The sequence below is a fragment of the Teleopsis dalmanni genome, chromosome X (genome assembly GCF_002237135.1).
Source record: "Teleopsis dalmanni isolate 2A chromosome X, ASM223713v2, whole genome shotgun sequence".
In the NCBI taxonomy this organism is placed as follows: Eukaryota; Metazoa; Arthropoda; class Insecta; order Diptera; family Diopsidae; genus Teleopsis; species Teleopsis dalmanni.
Genome location: NC_051848.1, coordinates 5,306,069 through 5,332,035, shown reverse-complemented (window position 1 = coordinate 5,332,035; position 25,967 = coordinate 5,306,069). Strand labels below are relative to the sequence as shown.

Here is a 25,967-nt window from a genome sequence, read left to right as displayed (position 1 = left end):
TGCTCTAAGTAATTAGCTGACCCATTCTACCTTGTAGAAAACAATTCATTCGATTATTGTTACCAAAGTACACATAGGATGATATGTAAGAATTATTTAAGTTTTAATTTTGAAAGTAAATGCATGAAAAGTGTTATATCATTTCTTACAAACATTGAATAACACAACTTGAATAGCACAACTGATCACTTTTCTCTGAGGTAAGGTCAAGACGAAGTAAGAAAACTGTATCAATGGAGTCGGTGTAAACAAAGTTTACTAGATTTTTTTAAAACATTTTTGTATTCAGTACTTACAGCACTCGCAAGTAATTTGACATTTCAAGAATCTTTCAAAAATTTTATTCTGGATACAAACCATTTTTCGTAAGTAAAAAATGTGATATAAATTATATATTCAATAATTATTTTACACCAAAAGGTAACGTGCTCCAATAACACATTAACAAGAGATTAATAAGCCAAAAACCCTTAAAAAAATTTACTCATCTTCCAACTTGTTTTTAGGCAATAATACCATTAAGTGAGTATCATATATATATATACACATATATTTATATATATTCAATTTATTATTTTACCAGGTAGTTTAACATGTCTAATAAGTGTCGTTTCTGCTTAACCAGCGTTGGGACTGGTGAGGAATTCGTCAAACCTTGCCAATGCCGTGGTAAATTCAAACTGGCGCACAAATTGTGTTTGGCGAAATGGTTTATCGATGACGTAGATGGAAAACTTAGGCAAGAAAAGAAATGCGAAAATTGTAAAGTGAACATAATTTTAAGTAACCCAGAAAAGCTGTATAACGCGTTTAAGATGAACCATGTTTCTGGCTTAAGATTTTGTGTAATCATTCTTCGTGTGGTCTTATTATTATACAATTATGTGTTGAAGAAGAATAAGAATCTTTTGGAAGCGAACCTGGATCGTCCATCGGATATTGTATGGTTAATTATTTGTAATTTACTTGAGGGTTTCAACTATCATTTGATTGCGGTGTTCCTTATCATGAAGTACAATATCTTATTTAATCATTTAAAAAGTTTCAAAAGTTTTCTACTTATCGGTTATGGATTTTCAACATATTCCCATCTACCCACGCTTGGAATTGTGTTTGCTAAAACACAATTTATGGGAACATATTTTATTGCTACACTTCCGCCAATATCGCAATGGGTGCATATCTTGATCCCAGAAAATTGGGGAAATCTTCTTAAATTAATATTTGGATCATGTGTCTATGTACCAGCAATCACTTTAGTTATATTGATGTTGGAATATCACCAATATAAGATACAACTAGAAAACTGTCGCTTTTACGAATACAAACCCACAAAGGATATTTATGTGCTTCAAGAAAAAGATATGGTCAAACTGATCATTAACAAAGAAATACGCGTTATTTCAGTTGAACAATATAAAGTTCTTGCAAAAAAGCTTAATTTGGGAAAAATAATGTAATAGAATAAAAATGTATTTTATTGAGGTGGTTTCTTATATTTTAAAACCCAGTAATTTAAAATGCAATATTTTGTTTCAAGAATATTATAAAATTTAAAATAAATTAAATAAATTATTAATTAGTTAATTAATTAATACTAATAATATTTTTTACTTTAATACAAAGCTGGAAGGCATGATATCCACGAGATATATGAATATGTACTGTATTATAACAATTATTTTTCTCCAATTAAAATAAATTTATTTAGAATAGAAGAGCAGGTGATAGTGAGGATGTTTTCAAATAGTTAGTTGGAGATTTTTTAGAGGTGCGACATTAAAAAGCTATTCTAACTACTCTGTAGCAACTTCTTAAAAGATTCACATGTTCTGTTGAAAAGGTGTGAGATATATATTTATATAATATTTCTCTCATATTTATCATAACTAATGTTATGATAAATACGAGGTATATGTTCTGTTATCTACATATTAATTGAGTATGTAATGTAAAGCTAGTAAAGCCACAAGCTATGTCATAAACGATTCCACTGCTTGTGCTTATCATCGACTATCTCTAAGTCAAGTAATTATATAATAATTTAAATATAGACAGAAGAAGTTTACATATAAACTTTTCAACATACATATTTACAATTAAAGTATTCATATTTGTTAGCTTTGAATTTTAATTACAAAGTAATATTCCTTTTCAATTTTCCTCAAAGATTTTGCTTTCAACTTTTTTGTTAACTTTTTAATTTTATTTTACGCTTAACTAATCTTATTTATCATAGCAACCATAGAATCAACAAACCAACGAACTAACAAACCAACGAACCAGCGAACCAATGAACCAACTTGTATCTCTGGCTTATTGGATAACCTAACTAACTGAACTCTGACGTTGATTCTATCTTATATGATCCATTACTTAGATGGTACCTACATATTTGCATCCACATTCATGCGCATCCATTCATATCAACACAATATCCTTCCAGTCAAATGTCAATTAAGAAGTATCACAGCCGTTTGTGAAATGCACACGACATGAAGCATAAACGATAAGAGACAGTATCGCTCAATAATTATTTAACAAGATTATATATACAAAATTTCCGTTGCATGTAGAACAGTGACACGACATCCTAACCAGGGTGTCAGCAACAAATGCAAAATGTTGCTACTTTTAACGTTAAATGCATGTAACTAAATAAGCAGCAATAACAACAAGAGCAGTAGCAACTGTAGCAACTGTAGCAACTGTAGCAACAGCAGCAACAGCTCTAACAACAACAAATCGAACAACAACATCAGCAGCAACAACAGCAGCAACAGTGGCAGTGGTTCAAATAATGTTTGTATCAACAATAAATAGCACGAGCAATTGTGCTTGAAAAAACACGAAGCATGAGAATTCATTTTGTTGAAAGTTTCAGATGCAGTTGCAGCAGCTGTTGTTGCCACAGCTGACGTCACTAAGGAAACTGAGGCGAAAAACTTTTATTAATTTTTTTTTTTGTTCTTGTTTTTAGTGCAATGTTGCTTATCTTATTATTGCTGTTAGTAATATATTTCGTTGTTTTCGTTTTGTTTTTTGTTTTTGTAGGATTTTATTTTTCAGTCCCGTTGGAGTTGTTGGTCGGTATAAGCTGTTGCACTGCATAAATATTTGAGTGCATTTTAATTCATGGGGAACGCGATGTTCTCAAGCGATGAAAACGTTTCAATTGAGATGTCACAAACGTTTCGTGTTCACGTTTTGTCACAAATGTTTTGAATTTGTCAAGGAATATATCCTTTTTAATAACATTTTGGGTAGTCCTCTCTTCATTACATAGCGTTAATAAGAAATATTTAATTGATGAGTAAGAGAAATTGCGTGGTTAGTTGATTTTTTTGGCAGTCATGAATATTCGAGTAGGAAGACCAATTTTGAAATAAATAAATCTATATAAATCTATATATAGGTTTTTTTTTTTTTATTTAATTTCCATGTTATTATTACTGAGAACGATACGTCTTGTATTGTCTAATAAATATACAAGTATTTATATTTCATTTTGCTTTACAATAGTAATACAATAGTATTTAATAATTGGCCAAATTTATTATTAAATATAAATGAACATTCATCTACATATTTATTATATTAAAACTACCCAATTAAAATAATATATATGTTATGTGTTGTGCAGACTTTTTGAATAACCTTTACAGAACGCTTAGTAAACAAATCTTAGTATATCTTTGAAATACACATATTTAAAAATAAAAATACCAACAATACATTGCAATACATAAATTGTTAATATATACATTTGTCCTTCTAAAGCATAAGATACATTTTAACGTAAATTGTTGTGTGTGAAATTATTTACGTTCTTTACAAATGTCTTTCAAATTTGTTTATTCTCTTTATATAATATCACTATATACTTTGCAATAAACTGGACAGTTTACTGACTTACACACAGCTGGTCTTATATGGAATTTATAAAATTCTTTATAAATACCGATATCTATTTATAAATATAAATATAAAAAAAATTACTTATATACTTGAGCAGTAAAGTGACCAGTTTATTTTAAATTTACATATAACTGAATCTAAACTGATCTACTCATTTTTTTTAGATTAATTATATATAGCTAGATACCAAAGCTTAGGCAAATTTATAAAAAAAAATATTTTCTATAAACCTACTTACGTCTGAAAGTTTCTCATGTAGCAAGACGTCCAGCAATATAACGTAAAACTCTTGTTCGAAAGAGAAATTGTGCCAAATATTGTTCGTTAAGTGTTTTATATACTTTATGTGCCGAAATTCATTAAAAAATCTATTAACCCTTTTACTCAATATTGAAATTTGATACAGTATTTTTGTAAAATTCCTTACAGTATTTATCATTTAGATATATGTTTTTCCTTTGACTACATTTAATCTTTTACTTTACTTATATAAAAGCTCTTTCGATCTATATCTATAATTATATATAATACAACAATAAATATTGATAGAGTATGTAGGGGGCCGGAGGGAAAAAATTTTTACAATCATCTAAAAAAAGTTATGAGAACATCGTTTTTTACAAAATTATTTAATAAAAATATTTTGTTTGTGTAAAGATAAATAAAAAAGTAAGAAAAATGAAGACTAAAGTATTATCTTCACATGAGTACTTATACTGCCTCTATCTAACCTCCATTTCTTTTCTCTCATACTTGTATCTCTCTCCTGCTAACCGCACGGATCAATGTTAGGTACGGTTGTCACATGTAGTACTTTAGTACTCAAACATTTATTTATAAAAACAGAATAAGAAAAAGAAGAGGGTCTTTCAATATCTGACGTATCTAAATAGCATATATAAGTACTGCGTTTTAAACTAAAAGAATGTTATAGTCTTATATAGTCTATAAACAAAATAAATAAACATAATAAAAAGGTTCTTTACTAAACATGAATAAGAAATTTAATTTAATAGTTACATAGTTATATCACTGTATCTATGCTGTATCTATGTATTCTCAAAACCCCATGGGTTCATATCTCCTAGGAAAAAAATCACAAAATTTTTTCCCAAGATACGAGTCTTATTACTTTATGAAAGAAACTCATAAAAAAAATTTCAGCCAAATCGGAGATCATGAGGTCATTTTTTGCCAAAATCCGTCCGGTTTGTAAAAGAATGACCCATAGGTTTCAATGTAAAGGAAAACCGCTAGCTGATGATGCTGGTAATATTTATGATTTCAACAGATAGCGATAACAGTCATATACGTATATGTATAATTAAAGCTAATATAATTTTTTGTATTGATTTAGTAAAAATATTGCGATCACAAAAAGTAAAAGAAAATGTTGATCGGAATAGAGTTTAAGACCTTAACTAATATTATGTGATGTAAATAACTATTTGATTAAAACGATATGCACTATGTATGGTCAGCAAGAGATAGTTCGATTATTTAAATAATAACATTGATATGGATAAAAAGATTTACTGTTTTATATATTCTGTACATTTTACATATTTTGTATTTTCTTACTTAAAGACAATAGAAAAAAATTGGACCCTTTTTAAAAGAAATGGTGCCTTCTTGCACCAAAATTGGTACTGAAAAAAATTTTCATGTGACAACTTTGATGTTAGGTTTCTTTTGCTTCATCTTCGCCTCTCTTTTATCTCACTTTCAGCTCTTTTTTTCGTGTTCTGGTCTCTGCCTCTTCCTCTTACCTTTATTTGAAGTCTTTCTCTTATCTTTTTCGTCTTCAACTCAAGTCTCTCCTTTCTATCCTGTCTCATATCCGGGTTTACCACTCGCCTCCCTTCACCTATCGCTTTTTTATCGCTACTTTCTTATCTCTTTCGTCACTTTCTTTCGACACTATTTCACGCCTTTTTTCTGCCTTCTTGCCTTCAACTTGTGTCGCATATATTTATTTATAAATAAAGATATACACTTATAGTACACAAATTTATTAATTAATTAATTTCCTTACAAAAACTAAAATACTTAAATCTTAAAAGTGAATACGCAAGGATACAAGCAAGAGTTTTAATATACTCGTCTGTGTGGTTAAGGAGCAAAAATGTTAATAAAAATATTTAATAAAATAATATAAGAAAATATGGTAACCCTGTAAATACAATATAAAATTCCAATCTTATGCATACAAAAATATCGGAACAGGTAAATATTTTTAGTTTACAAGGAGCAAAATTAATTAAATTATTAAGTCTTTTATATGAACACTTTTAAACGCATAAATGAATCATTTTAAAGGGAAAAAATAAAACATATATAAAATCCATTAACAATATACAAACCAGCGATTTATATATACTTACATATATAGAAATGAACGTATATACTCGTATCTGCCTTATTAGTAACAGCAAAAGTTGAAGATAACAGCGCTGGATGCTGCATCATTACCTTTAACAACAACAAAAATTACTGAGAACAGTACACAATATGGAGGGACAATACTGAGGGACACGTTGGGCTATGCGAGTAAATATTAAAAAAATGTAATAACCTTTAGTAAAAACTTATTAAACTTTTATAAAAGATATTTGTATAGAATAAAAATTCGATACATGTAAATATTCATCTTATTCAAAAGTTATATTTTTTTATATTATTTAAGTTAATTTAAATATGAAATATGTCAATGGAATATTTTCCTATTTTAAGTCCGATTGTTTGATCAAGCTGGAATCCTAATAATGTGGTATACCCAACTATTTCCAAATAATGGTGTTTTTTTTCTTGTAGTTTGCAGTTTTTAAACTTGTATCTTGTGTGAGTTTTATTTTATGATTACGAGTATTTGATAGTAGCATCATCTTTTGATATTTTTGCGATTTATGGAATGCACTTTGACATCAATTTTATCGACATATTTTTTTATGGATACTTAAATTTATTTAAAATCTCTTAGCTTTTGCAATATATATGTATATGCATTATGCATAACGTATAATATATATGAAAGCAATGAGTTTAATTATTAAATTTAATTATTTTTAATAGTTAAGACTATAATGCTTACTTATGTGGTGAAGAGTTATATCGTAGTGGTCTTGTTAATTCAAAAGTGTTCGAAGACAATCCAATGACTGCTTGAAAATTACAAATATTATTCTCAGTTGTGTATATAATAACACATTGTAATATAAATGTATATAATATAAAATATAGTAAAATTATAAATAGTAGACAGCTGTAATAGTACTTCGCCCTGACGAAGATGTTAAAAAAATTTTAAAACGAATGTAGGAACTAAGTACATAAAATGGAAAATTAACTAATAGTTTTTTATTTCAACTAACAACAAAGAATTAGATGTCTCCCATAGATATTAGTTATTAGGTTTGTGGCTTGGTTATTGTCGCTCAGGAAAGTGTACTAACAGATTGCATTATTCTGACAATGTTTCTTCTCACAATGGTTCTTCCTAAGTGAAAAATAAAGATAAAACATGCTTGTAACTAGTTTTATAGGGAGTCCTATTTCTAAATCTATTATCAAAGAGTATTTTAAGCCTTACCAAATGTTGCAGATGATTTTAACTCCATCTAGTCTTGTACAGTAATATAAAGAGCTAATAGATTCTTACGAATATTTTTGCAATCTAACTAAACCAAAATATATTCCATGAGATAGGAATACATTGAATCTTCTACCTTATATTTAAAATTAATTTACTTTTTGGCATAGTTTAACTCGCATGATACTTTTATGGGTTAATTTTTAATATATTTACCTAGTTAATATGATTACAGTTTAAGAACTTTGATCACGGGAGCAATTTTAATTCCCAGACTTCTGCGAAAAGAAATTATATCTTCAAAAGATATAAATGAAATTATTATGTATTAAATATATGAAATAAAATTTAGTAATCCGCTTTGAATTTCCATAGGTAATCATTACTGAAAAAGTTTGAAAGCCCATGCGATAGATTATTTACGATGGCAGTGATTGTGGTATACTGTTTCAATAGCATTTTCCTTAAATGTTGTGCATTCTTGATGTGTTCCATTCGGTCTTTAATGAAAGATGTTATTCCAATGACATATATTATTGTGTATTGTATTATTTATTAATAGCTTTTTTGTTAGTCTAATCCTATGTAAACTAGTAGCATAAACTTGTATTTTTTATTTATTAAGTGAAATCTGGGTCTTTTCAATAAACCGATTAGAACCAGTAACTTTTGTATTCAGAATTACCTGTAACTAAACGTAATAGTCAGTCTCTTGGAAAATGATATTGAACTCCTTTATAAAGTGGCTAGAACATATTCCAGCAGAATCACGTTTCAACTTTTACTTCGATTCCATACAAAATGCAGATATAAATGCCAAAACTGTTTGTGCAACATTTCGGCTTTGTTGCATTTACTAAAAGCGTATTTATTGCTATGTTTATTGCCCCACCAGTGTTGCTGTGTGCTTTGAATATGTTATTGTGGCGTTGTTTTTCGGTTTAGAGATTTTTTTTATTCAGCCTATGGGACTTTTAGGTGGGTAGTGGGAATATTTATTTATGTTTTCCATAATATCAATATATTCCATAATATAGAGCAGAAGCGATTATAATATCGGCATGCTATGCCGATACATATGACTACACTGCATGCCAGCTCAATCCTGTACAAGTATGCCGATGCATTCGATATGAGAGCATCTATACGTAGGCACATGAAAGCCACAAATTTGCTCATCTACCAATGCAATTGTGATTGAATTTAAATAATTTGTGCTCGATTAAGTGGAAAACAATTGCAATTATTTGCTGCATGTACTTATGCATTTATATAAAAATCAGTTCTTTATTAATTATAATACGTTGAAAACAGCATTGCTTTTTTGTTATTATAAAATGCAATATTTGTAACAATTGTTATTTTTCTTTATTAAATACATATTTTCATATAATTTTTATGCATAAAATTGATTTTGTGTGTATTACTCAGAAAAGCTACATTAAACTTCTTAAGCTTATTGTACTGTAAAATCAATTTAAAAATATCGACAATTTTATAAAATACCCGTAGAGTCCCTAAGCATTTAAAAGTGTTTATATATAATCAAATTGTGGTAAAAGCAATATATACTACTTAGTTATATATATTTATTTACATTTATAATAATTTTGTATTTATAATATTATTTATATATTTATAATACTATTTATATATGCATAACATTATATTTTATATGTATGTGTGTTTTTGCAGTATACACTCAACTATGTGAATACTTGATTATGTCAACATTCCATTAAGTAATCGAAAAAATCGGAAAAGAAATTACTACAACATATATGATCAAGTGAACAAGATACTAATCGAATCAGTGAATCGCTACATCTCTTCGGATTGCTAAGTTAGTTCATACTGTTAAATGCTGTCACGAGACTATTACCTTTCAAAAAAATTAGGACTGAAATGACCCGATCTTGTTGGAAGCCTTAACGGAAACAATATCTTTTTGATGCAGTAACACTGATGAACTTAACTTCAGGTGGGAATTTAATTCTGAGACAGATAAATACAGGTCTTGCAGTTTGATGTCGACGTTAATTTTGGTAAAATAATTTCGCACAGAAAGTGTTATATGATCAGATGCATCAACGTGGTTAAGAAACCTTGAGTTGTTTCTTAATTATCTAAGGCATTAAGATTTGCTACCTCACAATGTGAAAAGTAATTACAAAATTGTGATTCTATAATAGGTGTTGTTCGTGCAGGGATTATGGTTTATAAAGCGATTATGTTAACATAATTAACATAAATTTAAATAATATGGAACTAAATATACTAATGTGAAGGTTTTACTGAAGCAAATGTTAGTTTAAAAAAATTGTTGCTGTTAGTGAAAGTGTCGCTAAAGATGCAAATCTGTCCATTTCAAACTGCAAATGACGTTTAAGCCTATCTAAAGGCACTCCATGATGATAAATTTTTTATTTGGATTATCAACCTTATCATAATAAGATTCAGTCAAGCAATCCAGCCGACCATAACGCATGGGTGACTATTTTGGTGGATATGTCAATAAAGAGAATTATTGTATTTTGAACAGTAACGAGTAAATTTTTGGTTAGAAGCATTGGATATATTCACTTGACTGCCCCTACTGGGCTTTTTTTGTTGATTATGTATCATGTACCATTGTAGGATAATATATATGTTTAAGTCCTCAAAATTTATCTCAAATGTAGTACTATAAAATCTACTGTCGAGGACCTATGAATGATATTGTAATTCATACGTAGTGCCAAAAGTATTTAAAGGACAATTGTACTATTTAATTTAATTTATTTAAGTTTCTATAAAAATACTTACATGCAAACACAAGTTTTGTAAATAAAATGTTTTATTTTATTTTTTATTTATTTTATTTAATTTAGCATCTTGCTATGTACGTCTAATTTACGAGAACGTTTTCAATTTTCAATACCAAATCTGGCGTGTATTGCAGCCCACGGTTCATGTTTGTTTATGACATTCTTTTTCTTCTTCACAACACCGTCTAGAACGTCCTGCATTTTCTCAAGCCTCTTTTCCAATTTCTCCTTGATTTCCTCTTCAACGAAAATATGGGTTGCATCCAAATCGTATTCAACAAATTCTTTACCCAATGCCTTGCTTTCACTCAAATACAAAATGTATTGCTTTGTGCGGGGATCGCTAAATAAAAATAAACATACATATATTATTATTAGTAATTTGATAACTAGAATAACTTCACTATTAAAAAATTCTAAAATTAAATGTTTTTGTTTAACATAAGGTCTATTCTTTTGTAAGAATGTCGCAAAAGAACACACATAATATAAGCACCGAGTGAATACATGAGGCCAATGGCGAAGTATAAAAGTTTTTAATATAGGAATAGGAATAGTTTAATATCATTAAATATAATTTTGAATAAGAAATTCATTTATAATGAAAATAATATAGTTTAATTATATACAAACTTAAACATATTATATTGTTATAATCAGCTATATCAAGTGATAAGGACTTGTTTAAAAATGACTTGAAAATAATATATACTTGACCTACAGTTATTTTCTCTGCAGTAAGCATAAAATTAACAAAATATCTGCATGCAGCCAAAAAGGATCTAGTATATGGAGTTATTGAGTGATTGGTTCCACTTAAGTTATAGTAATTTTTATCCACACCCAATCGTACGTAATAAAACATGAGTAGCGACATTATTTGACATAATCAATTCCTCTCTGAAATATGTTTTAACAGAAAGTCGACAATAATGTGCCCTGCTCTCAATGTTTGCTGTGAACGCGCGTTATATGTGATAGCAGATGGATGGAGTTTCCGACTCCTCGTGGTTCGCTGCCGTTTTGTATGGGCAACTTTGTTGGCTGTGCCTTTGGAACACATGACAAATACCGGAAATATCTCAATTTGCAAACGATACGTGGAGTGATTTTCAATTTGTGCACAAATTTGCATAAAATTTTATAAACTGTGCACTGCACAGAGAGATACTTTGCTGTGTGCATTGATGGTTTTGGCGACATCTGCATTTTTAAAAGTAACAAAAACTTGAAAAAAAACAATAAACTAAAAAAAAATGTGAAAGTGAAACACAAAAAATGGTGGCATCTGCGTTGTTCTTTATTTTTACAGTAAAATTGCAAATGTATATATTTTTCATATAAACATATTGTCTACATATGTTTCCAATCATACATCAATAGATATGTAATTACAACGCAATGCATATGCGAATGCAGATACACGACGTTACGTTACGGAATCTTTTTTATTCATTGCATTTCGCTAGCAGAACTAATATTGACGATTTCAGATTGTATTTCGATTTTTTCTTTGGTTTTGTTTGCGGTTTTCAGTACTGATTTCATGTTGCGCTCTTGGAGAAGAATTCGACTATGTTATTTTGTAAATGAAATCATTTGATACAAAATGATTAAATTGATATTATCGATGTTTTTTTTTTTCACACATTAAAATTTATTTTTTATTTTAATTTTTTTGATACATAATTTTTTCAATTTATTTGTTTTGTGTTGGTTACAGACAGGTATTTACTTGAATTGCATCTAGAGTACAAAGTATCCGCAAATATTAAATAAAATACACAAAAAGTTATCAATCAATCAATGTTAATTTTGTCGCCTTTAAAGTAGGCACAATTGAGTGCAATACCATATAGTCATTTAACATGAGCTGATTTAGATATGACCTGAAATCTCCTTAAATTGTTTTTCATGATCGAAATGGGCTTAAAACGCCTTTCTCAAAACATTATAACTTCAGCTTTGTTGTTTATTGGCGGAAGGTTGCACCTCTCCGTTCCATCGGGTATTGCTTGTGACTGTTGGGCGTAACGATGGTGTTTTGGAAGTGATGAATTTGTAAGCAGTAGCAGCCTAACCGTATGTGTGAACATAAATCCGGGATGCCTTGTAATATTATGCATGCACCTGGGAGGTGCTCCTGCTATTTATTTTTTTTTAGCTTTGTCCGGTTTTGTATACAATTTTATTGCAGTCTAGGTTTCAAGTAGTTATAATTGTTTCACACTATTGTAATTAGATGCATTTGTTGTTGGAGCAAAATTATAATGGTCTACCTAAAGATTTTGTGAAGAAAATGTAGAGTCGGTCACACGAAATACGCGCCTGGGAATGTATATTCTTACAGAAGAAGCAATAAAATTCTGTAAAGCACATTCAATACTACTACTTTTTATTGGCGCAACAGAGGTTAGAGACCTACTCTAAACCTAGAAGGGGCACATCTCCTAAGAATAAATAGTAATAATAACAATTGCAATGTCATGTGCTACAGGGTCAAGTGATGTATATATTTGAGAGTCGAGAACTCGCTTTAAAAATATTATAATCTAATAGATCAAATTATTACCAATTACTGCATTTGTTGTTGTTTTTAATATAAGTTACAGAATAAGAGCCATTGAAAGTAACAACTTTGGTGTAAGAAATTTCAAATGGTAGCAGGTCACAATACCAGAAATTTGCAATATATTTTAAGCGCGATTTTTAAATTACAAATTCCGTAAACTTTTTATACAGATTATTCTTGTTTACATATGTTAGATGGAATGAAATATGTGAATTAACGCTTGATAAGATTATCAAGTTATGAGTATAGGTATTGGCAAGAAAAGGTTAAAAATAAGAGCGTCCTTAATCATTTAATAATGTATATAACATAAATCCATTAAGTATTGGCATGATTAATGGTAAACAACTAACCATTATTGGATTAACCTTAATTGAGAAAGTGAATATATTTACCTAAATGTTCTCTGCACTCAGTTACGACTGAAGACAAATTAATGGCGAATCGCTTAGATTTATTAATATTAATAGTTCCAGTCTATAGCTACTTAAAGCAATAAATGTAAATGTCTGAAAAGGTGATTAAGTTCACAACATTCCCAACCAAGGGAGTAGTTACTAGAATCAACGTTGTGATATGTGATTTTATGTTTCTCTCTTAATCAAAGCACGTATTTAAGAGATTAGGAATAGATTAGGTTAGGAATTAGATTAGCTATAAATGCTGTTGTCCAAAAAGTTATCTCATGCTGTAAATCTCAGCATAATTTTTTTTTTTGTTTAAATTTTAAAAATCTGTTTATTTCTAATACAAAATATTGAAAAATATTGAATATTGAAAATTTCAAATGTAATATTCAGTAAATCTTGATACGTTGCCTAACCCCGACCTAACAAACCTTAAGTCCACCTCAGGGCGCACAGTAAGATATGCTGATCTACGGCCCGTCATCAGTTAAAAGATAAATAAATGATAATAATTCTAGTATAGGTAAACCTTGGTGTGGGGCAGGGATAAGCCCCCCAAACATAAAAGAGTAAAAGTGCGCAATAGCTCTACAACAACATATTTTAAATATATTCTTGACATCATTTAAGAAACAAATTTAAAAAATTAATTTAGTGTTTTTATAAAAATTTTAAGAAAAAAACGATATAATCTAGTTTAAAATGGTCCAAAATATTTTAGTGAAGTTTGGAACACCTAAATTTTTTATTTATAGGACTAAAAATGTTATGTTATATCTTCGTTGATGTATATTTAAAATTATAAATGGTGACCTATACGAATCCGTAAAGTTCATTAATTGAATTACATTAGCTTTTAAGTATAATTTTTAAGTTTAATGCATTCATACAAAAATGTATCTTTAAAATGGGAATTTTTTTTTGTGAACAAAAATATATTCTCTGTTATGTTGGTTAAAAAAAAAATTAAATATGCGAATATAAGTTGTACTCCTAACTATCCATATGCGGTCCTGCATTTGTTTGCCATAATGTTTGTCAAAGTTATTAAAGGATTTTCTAGACTAAATAAAAGACACATAAAACTGTTGACTTAATAATGTCGAACAATTCAAATATTCAAAGGGTGAAAAATGGTTGCTTTTCTCGGTCAAGTGCTTTGCAACCAGTGCCACTGCTATTCCTAATGCTGTCCTTGATATTATTGACGTTATTGCCACTGCTGCTGCCACTACTGCTGCCACTACTGCTAGTGCCAATACTACTAGAAATTCTACTGCTGATGCTGATGCTGCGACTGTTGCTGATATTGTGGACAAAATACAGGATGGAGGGATAAAGTGGTGGTAAGTAACATCAAAGGGCTTGCCTCACATATGAAAGCAATTTTTTATTCATGATGTGAAAGCAGCTTTTCAGAAGAGGTCACAAATATGATGATTTTATTTTAATATGAACTTACAAAGTGTTTCATATGCATAAGAATATACATGTGGATATATAATAGTATAATTATAGAAACGATCATGTAAAGACCACATGTCTAAACAAAGTTGGGGTGCTTGCGAAAGCTTGATTATAGGAGCAAGTTCTTTAATTTAGCTATTTTTTAATTTCATATAATAAAATCTTGTACTTTCATGATTAATGAATATGGGTCATTCTTTTATAAATCGGACACCTTTTTGACCTCATGCTCTACGATTTGGCTAAAACTTTTTTTATGACCTTCTTTCATAAAATAAGAAGACTCGTAACTCGGGAAAAAAAATTTTGTAAATTTTTTGCTAGGAGATTCGGACTCATGGGGTTTTGATAATTGCCATTGTGGACACATTTTAAAACAGTCACATCTCCTGCTATGTATATAGTAGTAGTAATATAACTGATGGGTAAATACAAAATTGTTTTTTAAATGAAGATAAAAATAATGACAAATTTTAATGCAACTTCAATAACAGACATCTTAGGTCCATGTTATGTAGAGTGTCACGGGCACGTCAAAATCAAAATTGTTGTTGCTTTTAATGGAAATAAATGTATTGACAAACTGACTCTGCATAACATGCATTTTCGTCTAAACCCAAAAGAGCTAATTTTCACGTGCCCGAAACACTTTACGCAATATGGGCCTTATGATGGTTTCCATGTCATGTCATTTTCGTCAAAACAGTGTTGCTTAAAAATTAATGTCAGAATTTGCGTCTTTTAAGCGCAAAAATGTTAACTTTTACATTTAGGCTCAAACGAAAAGTATCTAAATAGTTGAAATAAAGTTGAAATTCGACTTTCTCAATAACATACCATTTGGTCATGTCCTGAAAGCACAGTCACCAGTGGATATATGACTGTCTATGACTATGACAGTAATTGGTTTAAAACTTAATATTTTATTTTAGAAAATTGTAAGATTTTTTAGTTTAATTGGCTTACTAGAGTAGTGGCATATAAAGAAACAATATTTAAATCACAAAATTCTGAATATAGTGAAATTAATTCACTTATTGTAGAATTATTTTTAAGTGATTTTGTCATCAAACAAACCACTTCAGTAAAGTTAGCTTTCTATAAAACCTAGAGATCCGAAAACCACAATAAAATTCAGCATAACAAATTGAGTTCTATAAATTGTGAAAAATAAAAATAAAAATCAGAAATAGAAGAACAAAATATACAGATAATTTATTTGACCTAAAAAGGAAATTTACTTCAAAAGCAATTTCATTCATATGCAGTGGTTTTTATTATTATTACATTTGTATATCTGCTGATGATATTTTTTGTGCTATTTGGTAGGCAATGAAAATCGATGGATGTACATGCAATATATCAGAACTATTGAAACCGAAAAGTACAATAAAAATAATTGAAATGTTAATGAACATAAATAATAATAAAAATCTCACATAAATATTAGATATGAGTACAGGAATACATCCTAAAAATAATTTAAATAAGAGAAAAAGATAAATTTCGTTTTAATGAAGCTTCAGTCTCATTTCTTTGTAAAAATAATAGAACATAATTATAATTTTTTGCCGAAAAAATTAGGTAACTCAATATGTAAATCGGTATATATCGAAAACAAATACCCGTTCTTTTTAATCTTTCTTTGAATGTACATTAAAGTGAAGTACTCCAAGTACAACTCTATTAATTTACATATGTAAAAAAATTTGTAAGATGAAGCCATATTGACGCCGTTTTTAAAAATTTTTACGCATACATAACCTCAAATCACATTTCGAGAATTTTCTATAAACAGTTCTAATATGGATTAATATGTAACTCACCATTTAATCAGTACACCCTTGGTATAAGTAATCATTTTGATTTTAAAATTTCAAAATTTTCTCACACTCTTATGAATAAAAAATAATTAATTTTAATATACAATTAGCAGCGAAATTATTCGACCACTAGCTTTGAAGTGCTTAGATATAGTGAAATTAAAAATGAATACCCTTAAGAAATTATTCAAAATGAATTCTTATATCTTAAGTAGTTGTCTCTTGCATTCCTATGAAGATATAATATGCTAGTAGCTGTATAGAGGTGTCTCAGTCGCTCAATGAATTTATATATACTTAATTAAAACATTATAAGTGTGCATGAACAAACATGTTTGATGTTTGTCAGAAACTTTTTCAGTGATTCACATTGTAAAATTAGTGGAAACTGTTTATGAATTATAAAATCTCTTTTTATTTTTTTAAATAATTTAATCGCTTATAAACTATTCCCTTTCCCGCACAATTCAGTTATGCGAAAATTCTCTTAGTCCTCAGGACTGGGTTTCTAATTTTTCAATCCTATCGGAATGGTGTCTTGAACATATAAAATATATTGAATTTTCACTCTGCTAAATCAGGTGAATATAATAGCTATGAAAGGATATAAATTGATTTTTATCAAAGGTTGATTTTAAAATGCAAAGATTTAAAATTATCAAGTAAACATTTGATACTATTTAAATAATATCTTTTGTGAAGAGTTTAATTTAATGGAAAATAATCGAAGATAACAATTAAAATGACACTGACTTTTTGTACACTCTTACACTCTTAATTAGTCGGTTGTTTTCTAGTCTAGGTCTTATCCCTAGTTATAATGGATTTTATTTTATTGAGATAGACGGTGCTTTTCCTAACATCTGGTTCTTATTGACATTTAAATAGCTTTCAGGTCTTTTCGGTATAGAATATTAAATATACTACATATCTCGATGTTCCATCCAATTAAAATTTATTTTGAATACAGAGAGAGCTTTATTATTATGTTTTTTTAAACTTCAGTTTTTAAGTGAAATTTAGTGATAAATCCGAATCAGATATAGAAAGCTAAACTTTTTTGGTATAAATTTCGAAATTCTATACAACGGCAATTTTGTGCATAAAAGTGTTATATTAAAATAATTTTTAATTAATTTTTAATAATTTTAATTAATTTTTAATAATAATTAATTAATTCCTAGTTAATTTAATTAACTTTTAATTATAAAAAAATTTTTTACTGCACTTTCAGTAAAATGTAATGATGCATTTAATTAAAAAAATAAAAAGTAAGCATTTTTTTGTTTTATTTGAATTCTTTTTTAATAAACAAAATTTTTTTTTTTCCGGTGCCCCGGAAAGTGGACACGATTCGCACGGGCTAAACCACTCCCCCTCATTCCTAGAGACCTTGTTCTACCCCGGGACTACGTTAGTATTACTTCGAGGTAGGGTTCCTATTAGTCATTTAAGACTTCCATCGGTGTGCCCTGCGTCCAGGCCACGCTACTGTTGCAGATAATTAATCTTGTCCTACAGTCTAATTTTTTCAGTCTCAGAATATGTGTTCCGGCTCTCACTCCTGCTCTTCATTTTAGATTAGATTGCAAATAAATATTATTACTTGAGAAATTACAATTATAATTGTTATAACTATTCAATTATTTTTAGAAACCAAAAATTTTCATGAATCTGTTATTAAACAGTTTAAGACATGATCATTTAAAAATTGCTCTAAAATACAAATTTTTGAAACTCCATGGGTATGTGTCTTCCAGGAAAATATTCAAAATTTAAACACTCAATAAAAAAAAGGAATGAAACGTTTAGGCCAAATCGAAGGTGTTGAGGTTAGAAAGCGACCTTTGGCCAATATAAATTTTGCGATTTTTCTATTAATAATTAAAGTATTTAATATATCCACAAAACTGACTGCTGTTTTATCTCTAATTTTTGAATTTAGATACTTTTTAGATTTAATAAATATACCAAACCTTAACCAATTTTTATTTAAATTAATCTATTGAATGGATATGGAATAGTGCCTAGGCCTCTACATCCATATACACTACCAGTACAAAGTCTTCATGATACAAGTTTCCAATAATTTTTTTAACAGCATTGGCATTTTATATTATAATTTATTTTATTATTTTAACTTCATGAAATGAACTTAATGCTCTGCTAAGTCCCTAGATTTAATTTTTAGGCTCTCATATTTTTTATTTAACCGTTCACATATCCACACATGCCTATTTAGCTGCACTGAGCAAAATTTAAATAAGCTGTCATAAAAGTTAAACAAATTAAATTAACTCAAGACTAGAGTAAGTTTGAAAAATTATAAACAAAAAATAAGCTTGGATAAAATGTCAACAAGAAAAGCTTAACAAGGACGCAGGCCGGCGATAATCCTTATTTGCTGCCGGCAATCCATATTTTCTGTTTTTGTGGTTCTCTAGGCGCAATTTGTTCTTTTATTTTAAAATGGGAATGCGAAATGTTTCCTTACGCATACCAAATGTTGTTTTTTTCCTTTTGAGTAGGGCAAGGAAAGTTATATCCTTGAAGTGGTAAGCATTTTATACTTCATTTTGAAAACTTGCTTATGGGCTGTGGAAAGTAAGAATACAAAAAAAAAATAAAGAAGAAAATGAAGCGAACAAACTTTAGTCAAATAGAGAAAAATATGCGAAAATGTTGAAATCCTGGGATGTGTATAGGTCGGACAAAAGTTTGTATTAGAATAATTTCTGCCTCGCATTTTGTTTGCTTGTTCTGAAGTTGTTTTGGCATTTGCAGTAAGCAATTCAATAAGTTATGATATGAAAAAGTTGAGGTTGTCACTGAAACATTTTTGAAATTCAAAAAAAAAATGTAACATTTGAAACAAAAATTGTATTAAACCGTTAGTTTTTAAATGGAAACCTCACAATCTAACTCTTAACAAATTTGAAAAGCAATTATAAATTTTTATGAACGAACTCAGCCTGTGAACGTTCATATAAATAATCCGATTTACACTTAAAATATATTTGATAAAAATACATACATATATATAATAACTATTTAGGTCGTGTGCGAGTTAGGCTAAATTGATACTAAACCAAATGGGAAATTTTTTTGGATTTTTTGCACTGCACACTGCCATTTATCAACACGTATCGACACATCACTACATTATCGGCACAACTTAGAATTTCCCTCATTTAGAACACAACTTAGCCGTGTGCGAGACGTCCTTAAATCAATGATTGATGTTATTGTCTAATGTTGAGCCTTTTCCGAGTTAGCGCATCTGGGTACTTTTACTCTTTGATAGCTAGGGGGTTTCTGCAGAGTTCCACCCAATTCACTGACTAGTTTTTGTATTCCTCATAAGCTTCGTGATTATTCAATGACTGATCTAAGATCTACGTACCGCCCCTTACAGTTAGTGATTACTTTGAGATTAGATAGCGCTAAGTAAGGCAGTCTGTAGGTTTTCGGTTATAGCTTCAGAGCTCTGTCCCATATATATTTTTTAACCGGATCTATTCTAAGGTCTCTTAGCATGTCATTCGTCGGCTTGTCGGATAATGGATTTGCCTTTGTTCAGTTTTTATGTCAGAATATAAATCTCCACAACGTTTAAATATTTGTACAAAATTAATGAGAACATTAGTTCTTGGACTTTAAATGTAGATATTGTGAAACCTGATGTCCATCATAATACCTTAAGTAAATAAATGCAAGTTTTAATGTTTAAATATTTAAAAAAACGTTAAGCTTACAATACTTACCTCTTTTAACATTACACTGAGACCATGTTCACTAAAACAACCGAGAGCCCGATATTTTCTGCAAGGTACTTAGTTTTGAGTTCCTATATATTTTTGTGAAATCAAATGCCTCCATACGAACTTTGCCACTTTATATTTATTTACTGGGCAGTTTTTTTACAAAATCCATGATAGCATTAATTACTACAAAGAGATAACATTTTGAATTAATTTACATATTGCTTTATATATTAAAAATATAAAAGAACTTTCTGTGCAGCACTATTAGAGTAAAATATTTAGAAGCGAATAAGAAATATAAAGATGTATGTGATAAAAAGTAAAACTAAATATTATAGAAATCTAGAGACACGCATAAACACGATTAAAAATGGCAAAAAATAAGTGAGGTACGAATTGCGCCAAATAAGTTTAAGACACAGTTTAAAAATCTTTTCAATCATAGACTAATGGTGAAAGATATGCAGTATACGCCAAACCTTGCAGAAATCGACGAGCTCGACAAAGCTATAACGTTGAGTAAAATATTGCAGGTCTTGAAAAACGCGAAAGACAGGAAAGTGCAAGGATTAAATAGAATCCCACACGAATTTTATAGAAATGCAAACATAGAATTTTTAGAGCAACTTGAGGAGGCATAGAATCAGATGTACGACTAAGGAAGGGGAGATGCAAGCACTGAAGCGAGTATAATATTTCCAATATTTAAGAAGACAGATAGCTCGGTTATAGCCAATTACAGGGAAGTGGCGTTTATGAATACAAAAGCAAAAATAATGATGGGTGTGCTCAATAAAAAGCTATCACGTTGGGTTGAAAACAATAATACCAAGCAGGAGATATCGTAAAAACTATTCCTCGGCCGAAAGCCTATACAATTTAGACTCCATCGTAGAGTTGAAATTTAATGATAAAATAAAAGTTTACGTTGTGTTCATAAATCTAAATATTACTTATATACAAATTTTACATATAAAATTTATATATATCTTAAGTAAGATATATAAGAAATAAAATATATACACTAAACTAAATAAAAAGCAAAAATCTCAACTAATTCAGTTTATCACAGTGCAAATTTTTGATATAAGGCACATACATTGTACATTTTTGGAAGATTGGTTATACAGATCACCATCTAAGGTTCCAAACTATAGTCTAATATATTAACGAAAATCAGTTTATATGTCCAAATACAGTATAACTTAATTATTATTATTTAATATACCTAAGTATTTTTCTTTTAACGTAGCTCCACAGGTAATGCCAGGTAACGACACGTTAATATCAATAATATTACACTCATTGGACAAAGCTGATAATCCGATAATCCAAGATGACCATACAACTAATCACACACGGTAATGTATGAAATATTACCTATTTGACGTTTCAGTAATGTATGTTCCGTATATCTGACCCAATTGAAATTGTTTAGTTATTATTTAAAATAGATAAATATTCTTGCTTTTCGTTTTATCACATGTTAAGCCATATGCCATACTTTGGCTAGAGAAAACTTAAACCTAACATTTCATTCGAAATAATAGGTTTCATTTCATTCGAAATAACTTTGACTAACACTATTTAAACATAAGTGCGTTATACAAGCAAATTTTCGAGTAAATGAGACCATTAGAGAAAATGTAACATCCCTGTCGAAATTTGAAAATGCTACAAAAACTTTACTTACACATTTTATTTGAAGTAAAATTTGTGTTCATGTGTGAATCAGCTGTTTTGATTTGAATTTAAATTTTTGTGTTGTTTATTTGCGCGGCACTGGTGTTCTCACCAGATTTTACACAAAGCTGTTCCATGAAAATCTGTGTAAAGAGTGTAATTTGGCACTTTATTTGTGTTATGTTCTCAGTTTGTACTTTACTTGTGTTTTACTTGAGTTTTACTACGAGTAACTCTTGGGACAGACCTGATATCTTCTACATATGATAACATGCATAATTGCATTAATATTTTTGGGTTGGCTTGTGTATGTATTTCGAACAATTGAAATTCTTAAATATTAAATACAGAAAACCCCGCATATCTTTAAACAGATCTATCAAATTCTATTTTGAATAGAAATTAGTAAGCAGTTAAACCAATGGATGTTTTATGGGGAACAAAAAAAAATACTGAACCTGATGTCTCGGAAACGTCATGACACGGAGACGTTGTAAATTGACACAAACAAATACGTATAAAATTTAATGATTTTTTCGAATAACAAATTTGCTATACTAAGCACGTCTGAATATTCCATTAGCATAAGCAACGCCATCTATTGGTCAAATTTAAATTATTTCAGATTCGGTTAGTTTAATTGTAACTGTCGAAATAGTGTAATAGGGTGTCGCTTTCACAACTGGGAAAAATATTTTGTTACACCCAAATGAAAAACTCAAGCGAAACATAAAATATAAACATTTGAAAATCTTGACGATACTGTCTTCAGTAAGAATGAAACACAATAATAGTTTTAGACTACCTAAACAATAGAAAATATATCTATGAGTGGGTAGCACTCATGAAAAGCGTCATTTTCATACAAAACTTATACGATACGTATACGTACACAGTATGACGATCGACATTAAACTCAATTATCAAGACACAACCTTCTACCTAAAACAGATATTTGTACATAATATCAGACAACTGTAAAAGTGAACATATATAGACAGTCATTTCATCTAAGAACAAGCAACTTTTTATGATTGTGCCTTATTCGGCAGTTCAGACTCTGATATAGTAACCAAATGGTGAGGATATGTGCATTGTGTTAAATAATATTTATGATAATCAGAAAAATAAATTAATTTCAACTAACCTGTACCAAGAATCTGCTTACAACAGATTCATCTGCAATTAAATTATATATATATATATATATATATATAAATAATATAATATAATATAAATATGAAATATAAACGCAATTAAACCTAAAAGAACGAATGGTTTTTATGTTATGAAATAATCTTAATAACGCTACATAACGCTATATAAGTAAGCTTTATAACGCTTTATTAAATAAATCCACTATAAATATTATTAATATATTGTATATATGTTTAGTAATATACATATATTATTAGTAATACTTATATAAGTAGAAAGTTCTTATTAATATTCACTGAATATCATCAAACAACGCTTGTAAGTGTAAACAGTGCATAACAAACACAAAAGTGAAGCCACGAATTACAAAATGTCATTTCTTTCTTTGCACGATCACCACGCGATAAGGAAGTGCAAAACCAATTGGCTTCGCTGTTTCGCATCCAATATTGGAGGAATTTATACAACAATGGAATCAGAAAGTTATGGTAAGTGCATATCTTTCACATTTGTGAGGTTATGTGTATGAAATAATTAATTAATATCGAAATCTTGTGAAAATGTCAGTATTAACGCAACCACTCATTCCACCTGATATTGTTGAAGAGAGCAACGAGCAAAAAGAAAACATTGAATTAAATGAGAATATCGGTAATGCAACTATCAATTCAATATGTGCTTTACGTGAAGGCCATTTAAATTCAGGTTCAAAGCATTCAAGCCTTAGTAGACGCTTGCATGGTGATAATGGCACTACACTGCGCAGCAGCCGCTTACGAATCAGATCTCGATCAGGTTCAAAGGGATCTGAAAGTAATAGCCGACGTCGATCGAGAAGTGGCTCAAACAGTTTTCGTACTACTAATAGTAATCGTAGTCGGTCTGGTTTAAAACAAGTAAATAATTGTTCGCGCGGTGAGGAGCAAGCAAAATTAAATAAACGCCCCAATGTAACTGATGCCGGTAAGGTTGATAAGGAGCAATCTGGAAACAGTGCAAGTGAACATGGAAACGTGAATGTAATCAATACTAAAAAAAGCTCTGCTGCCGATGTTACACCTAAATCGATTAACAAAAAGTAATGTTTATCTGTCTTATATATACTTAAATTGTTATAAATAAATTTGTAATAATTTTTCAGAAGTGATGATTTTTCAGAGGTGTCTGATTTTGATGCCATGTTTCTTTGTAAAAAGCAATGGGGAAGAACAGCACGTCGCAAATTCGAAATGGACATTGATAATGAGAATGAGAATTTAATTGATCAGTTGATTACGAACATGAAATCGGCGTTTGATGAGGATCGACAATTGAAACTCTGTGGCAAGCTCGCGACTAAAAAAATCTCAATGCTGAAAGCAGTGATGTCACAACTCATTAAGAAAGACCTGCAATTGAGTTTTATTGAACATAATGTACTGGATGTCCTGGCAGATTGGTTAGCACCCTTACCAGACAAAACCTTACCATGTTATGATATACGAGAGAGTATTTTGAAATTACTCTTAGATGTAAGTTTCAGACACTCAAACTTAACTTCAATATTTCATTTATAATTCAATTTCATGTATAGTTTCCTCCTATCGACAAGAGCTACTTGAAACGTTCAGGCATTGGAAAGGTTGTAAATTATTTATCTAAACATGCTGATGAAACAGAAGAAAATCGGAACCGGGCAGCCCATTTAATTTCGCAATGGGCACGTTCGATTTTCGACATAAATGATAATTTGAAGACTATGACTAGAGTAGAACGTCGAGAACGGCAACTAGCACAAATGCCAAAACTACGGCTGTCTTGTGAGCCCAAACCAACCACACCCACTGAGAAGAAAGTTACTTTTGAGAGTTCTATCGAAGGTAAAAATCAATCAAAGGCCAAAGAAACTAGTTTGGAGGCTCGAGCACGTATTCCATCACCATCGCGTAAAGACTATGTTATACGCCCAAAATCAAACTTAGAGCAAAGTGTGCATAATGTAAGTACGAGAACTGAGTACTTTTAAATTCGTTTACTAACTTTATTTTTTCTTATCGCATAGATTAAAAAAAAACCAAGTTTATTGCAAAAGCATATGAAAAAGTTTACTAGTCAGAAACGCTTAAAACAATCTAAGCCAGTTGAGGGTCTTTCTGTTGATGGTCGGAAAATGCCGTTATAAATATATTTTCAAGTTAAAATATTAGCCTCGGAAGTCATTATATTTTTAACGTTTTATTGTGAAAACGTCGGATCGAAGATAAATAACATATCATCAATTAATATCGATTAATTTAATTTATTGATTTAATATGTAAAACTACATATGAAGCAAAATGCTATATTTTGTATTTGTCTATAAAATAATTAAATAAAAGTTGAATAAAAAAATTTGCTTTTTTTTTAGATATTATCACAAATTTATCTTAATTGTTCAAATAATGGCAGGGTGCAGTTAATCTTCCTTTCTTCATCATTTTGACTGATTTGTTTATTTACCTTGACTTCATCAAAAAACTGTGTAGTTGTAAATAAACAACAGTTACAGGGTGTATTTTTAAGCAGTGATTTTTATTATGCATACTTGTTTAAGGATATCATTGTCAATATCCTTATTTTATAGTATTATAATACAAGAATCTTAAATACTATATTTTTGTGTGAATGTTATTACATACATATATATATATTTATATATATACTAATATATATTTATACATATATATCTAATATAAACATATTAGATCGGCCATCTCCATGCCTCACAATTTGTTTGCCAAAAATGTTCGAAGAAATTAGA

At 29.4% G+C, this 25,967-nt stretch overlaps 3 protein-coding genes across 3 annotated transcripts; 2 read left to right on the top strand and 1 right to left on the bottom strand.

Moving 5' to 3' along the window:
• Positions 1-68: 68 nt before the first annotated feature.
• LOC119689446 lies at positions 69-1,505 on the top strand. Its single transcript, XM_038104281.1, has 4 exons — positions 69-200; positions 290-365; positions 421-522; positions 584-1,505. The coding sequence occupies exon 4, from the start codon at positions 594-596 to the stop codon at positions 1,458-1,460; it is 867 nt and encodes a 288-aa protein (XP_037960209.1). The 5' UTR covers positions 69-200; positions 290-365; positions 421-522; positions 584-593; the 3' UTR covers positions 1,461-1,505.
• Positions 1,506-10,382: 8,877 nt separating this feature from the next.
• LOC119662731 (general transcription factor IIH subunit 5-like) lies at positions 10,383-16,721 on the bottom strand. The gene is made up of 2 exons (XM_038072465.1): positions 16,587-16,721; positions 10,383-10,657 (listed from the first exon to the last, which is right to left on the bottom strand). Exons 1-2 carry the CDS (start codon positions 16,619-16,621, stop codon positions 10,414-10,416), a joined length of 279 nt encoding a protein of 92 aa, XP_037928393.1. The 5' UTR covers positions 16,622-16,721; the 3' UTR covers positions 10,383-10,413.
• Positions 16,722-23,593: 6,872 nt separating this feature from the next.
• LOC119662102 (protein IWS1 homolog) lies at positions 23,594-25,413 on the top strand. Its single transcript, XM_038071654.1, has 5 exons — positions 23,594-23,676; positions 23,756-24,266; positions 24,330-24,699; positions 24,762-25,166; positions 25,230-25,413. Exons 1-5 carry the CDS (start codon positions 23,658-23,660, stop codon positions 25,347-25,349), a joined length of 1,425 nt encoding a protein of 474 aa, XP_037927582.1. The 5' UTR covers positions 23,594-23,657; the 3' UTR covers positions 25,350-25,413.
• The last annotated feature ends 554 nt before the right edge of the window (positions 25,414-25,967 follow it).

Bases quoted from the DNA above. Each gene is read 5' to 3' on its own strand.
- LOC119662731 (XM_038072465.1), bottom strand. From the start codon at position 16,621: ATGATTACTTATACCAAGGGTGTACTGATTAAATG. The intron at 10,658-16,586 runs GTGAGTTACATA...ATTTTTATTTAG, and splicing joins AAGGGTGTACTGATTAAATG to CGATCCCCGCACAAAGCAAT.
- LOC119662102 (XM_038071654.1), top strand. The intron at 24,267-24,329 runs GTAATGTTTATC...ATAATTTTTCAG, and splicing joins CCTAAATCGATTAACAAAAA to AAGTGATGATTTTTCAGAGG. The intron at 24,700-24,761 runs GTAAGTTTCAGA...TTTCATGTATAG, and splicing joins TTTTGAAATTACTCTTAGAT to TTTCCTCCTATCGACAAGAG.
- LOC119689446 (XM_038104281.1), top strand. From the start codon at position 594: ATGTCTAATAAGTGTCGTTTCTGCTTAACCAGCGTTGGGACTGGTGAG.